The 6,961-nt window shown below is 40.2% G+C and overlaps 1 protein-coding gene across 5 annotated transcripts in view; it reads right to left on the minus strand.

The window, feature by feature from the left end:
* GPR55 (G protein-coupled receptor 55) overlaps window positions 1–6,961 on the minus strand; it is a 72,139-nt gene that overhangs the window by 46,722 nt on the left and 18,456 nt on the right. For 2 of the 5 annotated variants that reach the window (XR_013363335.1, XR_013363331.1), the window contains exon 2: window positions 1,137–1,532. Coding sequence is in view for 1 of the 5 variants with exons in the window: in XM_077869186.1 (XP_077725312.1) it covers window positions 686–722 (37 nt within the window). In the remaining 4 variants the exon portion in view is untranslated. Of the gene's footprint in view, window positions 1–685; window positions 1,059–1,136; window positions 1,533–6,961 lie in introns of those variants that run through there. The other 3 variants (XR_013363332.1, XM_077869187.1, XM_077869186.1) reach the window with 3 other exon arrangements.

The raw sequence follows: 6,961 nt of genomic DNA on the forward strand, positions 1-6,961 counted from the left end.
GAAAGGATCCAATTCAACTGACGGCCCATCTTCCCAGAGTCCTAATCTCGGGCTGGCTTTGTACAAGACTGCAGCAGCCATCAAGGACGGAGAAGACTGAGCCTTGGAGCTGGAACTGTTTACAAAGTAACGGCAATACAAGGAAACACAGCAGATACACTTTTTGCAGGACAAGATAAGAAATACTTGGCAGCAGAATGGCAGGAGCGGCCATCATCCCCAAAGGTCGGATACAGAAGTTACTGAGGCTTCAATAAACTTCTAGAAGGAAAGTCAGAATCACAGGCCAGAAAGTCATCACTCTTAAGAGCGTTTGTAAGATTCTGGGCCCTTATAGCTTCCTCATGTTTCTTATTTTTGTTACTGCATGTCTGTTTCCCTATAGTCCTCAGCAGGTGCAGGAGCGGGAGGCGGGGGGAGGAGGGGGAGCGAAATGCCTTTAAGGAGGAAAAAAGAAGACTTAGGAGGAAGACAGAATCATAATACAAAACTGTATCACTCTGAATAACAAAAAGCCACCACAAGACAAGTCTTAGATGTAAAGAGCTTGGAAGTCGGTTACTTCCATCCTCACGAGAGAAAAACCTGAGCAAACCGAAAACTGAGGTCATAGGCCAAACCACCAGGTTGAAATCTGGGGTGGGGGGGGCAGAAGGGGGCAATACAGAAAAAACCTGCAACTTACCAGGAATGGAAGCAGCCATCGGAGCCAGCAATCCCATACAATCTGATGACTCTCCCGAAGCTGACAGTTAAAACCCCTGGAGTCCCACCCTTCCCTGGGATTTACTTCCAGGAGTCCCACCAGCCTCTCACTGTGAAGGTTCTGGAAAAATCCCCAGGCGTCAAGCAAGGAGAGGGAAAAGTAACCATTTTTAAACAGGCTCAGGGACAATGTAACCATTTTGAAAGGCCAGAGCATTTTGTTCTCTTTAATAAAGGGGTAAATCCAGAGAATCTGCTTTACCAGAGCCTTATCTGCCCTGGGGGCAGGACCAGGAGACAACTCCAACTCCTCCAGCCTTCTAGTCTCTGCTTTCACTACCCATTTGTTCTTGCAGGCTGTCAACCCCTCCCTTGACACATTAACCATAGTCATTTTAAACTCCCTGACACCCCCAAAATCGTTGTCCTACCTGGGTCTGGTTCTGGTGCTTGCTTTGTCTCTTCAGACTACATAGTCGCCTATAGCATGGCTTGTCATTTTTGGTTGAAGGTTGGGTGTGATGCATGTGAAAATAGGACGTGAGCAAATCAGGCTTTAGTGTGAGGTTCTCTGATAATCTGGTGAGGATCGAGGCTGTGTTGAACATTTGCTGTAGTTGTTGGTGCCACAGACTTCAGTGTCCTCTAGAGGCCTGGTTTTATTTTTTTTCTCTTCTGTTGTTTTGGGTTTCCCTAATAACTCTATCTTAAATAATCTGTGTCTTGTAGGTCTGTCAGTCATAATCCACTTTTATTACACTGGAGTCTGTTGATGTGGTAGTAAGTGTAGTAGGTAGAATGATGTCCCCCAAAAAAGACATGTTCACCTGGAATCACAGAATGAGACATTAGTTGGAAATAGGATCTTTTGCAGATGTAAGTAGTTACGTTAACATGAGGTCATGCCTGATTAGGGTAGCCCCTAAATCTAATGATTGATGTCTTCATAAGAAGAGAGCACACAGGGATACACACAGAAAGAAAAACAATAAAGATACTGTTGAACTGAATAGCTCCATCAATCAACTGGATCTCAACGGCATTTACAGAAGACTTCACCCAACCACAGCATGATACATATTCTCCTCAAGCTCACATGGGACAGTCACCAAAAGAGACCACATTTTGGGCTGTAAAACAGATCTAAACAAGTTTAAAAGAATAGAAATCACATAAATTATGTTCTCAGATCACAATGGAATACTAGTAATCAGTAACAGAAAGATAGCTGCAAAATCCCAAAATATTTGGAGATTAAATAACACATTTTTAAAAATTTTTTTAAGATTTTATTGATTTATTCATGAGAGACACAGAGAGAGGCAGAGACATAGACAGAGGGAAAAGCAGGGAGCTCGATGCGGGACTCAAACCCAGGACCCCAGGATTACGACCTGAGCCAAAGGCAGATGCTCAACCACTGAGCCACTCAGGCATCCAAAACAACATATTTTTAAGTGACATATGAATCAGAGAAGTCTCAAAAAATTATTTTGAAACTATCATAAATGAAAATGAAACAAAAACATCAAAATTTGTGGGATGCAGCAAAAGCAGTACGTAGAGAAAAATTTATAGCATTGAATACATATACTAGAAACAAAGACCTAAAATTAATGATCTAAACTTCTACCTAGACCACAAACCAGAGAAAGAAGAGTAATAGAAACCTAAAACAAGAGGAAGAAAACAATGGCAAAAAAATGAAGTAGAAGTCAATAAAATTGAAAACAGGAAATTTATAGAGAAAATTAATAAAACCAAAAACCTGTTCTCAAGAAAAAAAAAAGGCAATAAAATTGATAAACCTCTAGTCAAGCTAACCAAAGAGAGAAGACACAAATTACTAATATCAGAAAAGAAAGAAAGGCAGTCACTACTGATCTGGAGACAAATAGATTTTTTTAAAGATTTTATTTATTTATTCATGAAAGAGAGAAAGAGAGGCAGAGACACAGGCAGAGGGAGAGACAGGCTCTCTGCGGGGAGCCTCATGCAGAACTTGATCTCGACACTCCAGGATCTGCCTGGGGCCAAAGGCAGATGCTCAACTACTGAGCCACCCAGTCATCCCAAATAAATAAAATCTTTTTTTTTTTAATTTTTTTTTTTATTTATTTATGATAGTCACAGAGAGAGAGAGAGAGAGAGGCAGAGACATAGGCAGAGGGAGAAGCAGGCTCCATGCACCGGGAGCCTGATGTGGGATTCGATCCTGGATCTCCAGGATCGCGCCCTGGGCCAAAGGCAGGCGCCAAACCGCTGCGCCACCCAGGGATCCCCCCAAATAAATAAAATCTTAAAAAAAAAAAAAAAAAAAAGGAAAGATTTCACCAAGGGCCGTTGTGCCTTTAAAAAAAAATAAAATAATAAATAAAAATAAAAATTTTATTTTTTTAAATAAAAATTTTAAATAAAATAAACAACTTATCCTTTATAGTGCAGCACATAATGTGGATTTAAATGAGAATACTAAGCAGAAGCAGAATAGCAGAGATTAGATTTTATTACAATTTTAGTCTTCATAAAATTGATGTACTTGCATTTGTAACATTAAACTAAATAACTACGAAGGTGGGCTATCCAATTTTTAGTTATATAATTCAATTATACATTTACACTATGAGTCGTTCAAATAAGAGCCTAGTTTGGGGATTCTTTATATCTCAAAATTTTGGAAGTTTGAAAAGTTCCAAAGCCATGTAAAATAAAATCCATGACATATTTGATAAGGGATTGATACTCAGAATATATACAGACTTCCTAAAACTCAAAAACAAAAAAATAAACAACCTGATTCAAAAATGGGCAAACAACTTGCATAGATATTTCTCAGAAAAAGATACACAAATGGCCACTAAGCCCATGGAAAGATGTTCTGTATCACTCATCACTAAGAAAATGCAATCAAAATCACAGTGAGCTCAGGGGCACCTGGTGGCTCAGTAGGCGGAGCACGTAACTCTTGATCTCAGGGTTGTGAGTTAAAGCCCCATGTTGCACGTAGAGATTGCTTAAAAATAAAATCTTAAACAGTCCAAAGAAGACATACAGATGCCTAGTAGACATGAAAAGATGCTCAGCATCACTCATCATCAAGGAAATGCAAATCAAAGCTACAGTGAGATATTACTTCATGCCTGTCAGAATGGCTAAAATCAAAAACACAAAAAACAAATGTTGCTAAGGATGTGGAGCAAAAGGAACTCTCTTGCATTATTGGTGGGAATGCAAACTGGTACAGCCACTGTGGAAAATAGTATAGCGTTTCCTCCAAACATTAAAACTGGAACTACCCTATGATCCAGTAATCGCACTACTGGGTATTTACCCAAAGAAGACAAAAACACTAATTCCAAAAGATATATGCATCCCTATGTTTATTGCAGCATTATTTACAATAGGCAAATTATGGAAGCAGCCTAAATATCCATAGATAGATGAATGGATAGAAAAGATGTGGTATGTATCACAACGGAATATTATCCAGCCACAAAAGAAGAATGCAGCCCAGGGTGTGATCCTGGGGACCTGGGATAGAGTCCCACGTCAGGCCCCCTGCATGGAGCCTGCTTCTCCCTCTGCCTCTCTCTCTCTTTCTCTCTCTCTCTGTTGCTTATGAATAAATAAATAAAATCTTTAAAAAAAAAAGAAGAAGAAAAATGAGATCTTGCCTTTTGCAACAACATGGACAGAGCTAGTGTATTATGCTAAGTGAAATAAGTCAGTCAGAGAAAGACAAATGCCATATGATTTCACTTATATGTGGAATTTAAGAAACAAACAAATGAGCAAAGGAAAAGGAGAGAGAAAGAGAGAAAAAAAACAAGAAACAGACTCTCAACTATAGAGAACAAACAAATGACTACCGGAGGGCTGGTGGATTAGGGGAAGGATGAAATAGGTGAAGGGGATTAAGAGAACACTTACCATCATGAGCAGAGTAATGTACAAATTTGTTGAATCACTATATTGTACACCTGAAACTAATATAACACTGCATGTTAACTATACTAGAATTAAAATTTTTAAACTTTTTTAAAAAGGATTTTATTTATTTATTCATGAGAGACACACAGAGAGAGGCAGAGACACAGGCAGAGGGAGAAGCAGGCTCCATGCAGGGAGCCTGACGTGGGACTCGATCCTGGGTCTCCAGGATCACGCCCTGAGTTGAAGGTGGTGCCAAACCCCTGAGCAACCCGGGCTGCCCAAAACTTTTTAAAAAGAGGGAAAAAATCACAGTGAGAAACCATTAGAATGGCTATTATAGATTGATTGATTAATTAATTAATTAATTAATTAATGGGAAATAACAAGTGTTGGTGAGGATGCAGAGAAATTGGAACCCCTCGTGCACTACTGGTGGAATGTAACATGGTGCCACCACTATTGGAAACAGTATGCAATTCCTCAAAGAGTTAAAAATAGAATTTCCAGGGACACTTGGGTGGCTTAGGCGGTTGAGCGTCTGCCTTTGGCTCAGGGAGTGATCCTGGGGTCCTGGGATTGAGTCCTGCATTGGGCTCCCTGCGAGGAGCCCGCTTCTCTGCCTGCGTCTCTGCCTCTCTCTCTGTCTCTAATGAATAAATAAATAAAATCTTTAAAGAAAATAGAATTTCCTTGTGATCCAACAATTATATTTCTGGAATTGAAAAGAGCTGAAAGCAGAGACACAGTAGATATTTGTATACCCATGTTTATAGCAGCATTACTCATAATAGCCAAAGGGTAGAAGAAAGTTGACAAACATCTATAGAGGAGTGGAGAAACAAAGTGAGTGTATATATATATATACAGTGAAATATAATTCAGCTTTAAAAGAGGAAATTCTGACATACACTACAACAGAGATAAATCTTGAAAATATTATGCTGAGTGAAATAAAGAAGTCACACAAAGACAAACACTGTATGATTACAGTTATATGAGGTACCTAGAGTGGTCAAATTCACAGACCCAGGATCGAAAATGATGGTTGCCAGGGTCTGGGCTGGAGGAAGGAATGGGCGTTCATGTTTCATGAGTATGGAGTTTCAGTTTTACAAGATAAAAAAAAATTTTGGACGTGGATGGTAGTGACGGTTCACAACAATGAAAATGAATTTATTTTTTTTTTTTTTAGATTTTATTTATTCAGAGAGAGAGACACACACACAGGCAGAGGGAGAAGCAGGCTCCATGCAGGGAGCCCGATGTGGGACTCAATCCCGGGTCTCCAGGATCACACCCCAGGCCGCAGGCGGCACTAAACCGTTGCACCACCAGAGCTGCCCTGAAAATGAATTTAATGCCATAAAACTATCCTCTTAAAAATGGCTAAAGCGGTAAATGTTGTTATGTATATTCTATCACAATTTTAAAAATAAATAATAGTGACAATTCACGATAAAGAGAGTAACCAGGGCAGCCTGGTAAATTATTGTCCAAACTGGGACACTTGGATTGTGGTAGTAGATGCTTTTAACAACTAGATCTGGACCCGCAGGGGTAACCTGACTGTCCTGGGAAGCTCAGGTTCTCCCTACATATCCTGCTCCAACCTCAGTTGAAACATATCTACCCATCTCAGTTGAATGAGAGTGTCTTTTGAGTCTGGCAAATGTTCTGTAGGGTAACTAGGGCTCTCACAATTAACAATGCCAAGAAATGATTATTCGTGTTTCATAACCTCAAACTTTTAAAATTTGGCCATGACACTTTTATTTTTAAAGATTTTTTTTTTGAGAGAGAGAGAGAGTGTGTGTGTGCGTGTGTGCAAGCAGAGGGAGGGGAGAGGGAAGGGAGAGAAATCCTCAAGCAAACTCCCCACTGAGCACTAAGCATGGAGCCCCACTCATGCTCCACTGGATAATGACCTGACCTGAAAGCAAGAGGCAGATGCTTAACCAACTGAGCCACCCAGGCACCCGTGGCCATTAACCTTTTAAAACATACTTGCCACAGTAATTTTCAGATATATTTATGATTTGTGGTTCTAGCCTACAAGTCCCTTCTACTTTGAGACTCTCACCTTTGGTCAGTACACGTATGTGGGACACACCTTTCCTTCCTCCCCTCCATGCTATCTCAGTTGCATCCTTCCTTTAAAGCAGCTCCCCCACAAATGACCCCCTCATCTGTCCAGGCTTACCTGATCCATGAAATGGGATTCCCCCACTTTTCACACCTCGCTTTATTTGGCATAAGGATTACACGAGATAAGACCTCAATTATTGAATGAATGTAATTAACATCTGGCTTGGCTGCCAACCCC

The sequence above is a fragment of the Canis aureus genome, chromosome 24 (genome assembly GCF_053574225.1).
Source record: "Canis aureus isolate CA01 chromosome 24, VMU_Caureus_v.1.0, whole genome shotgun sequence".
Lineage (NCBI taxonomy): Eukaryota > Metazoa > Chordata > Mammalia > Carnivora > Canidae > Canis > Canis aureus.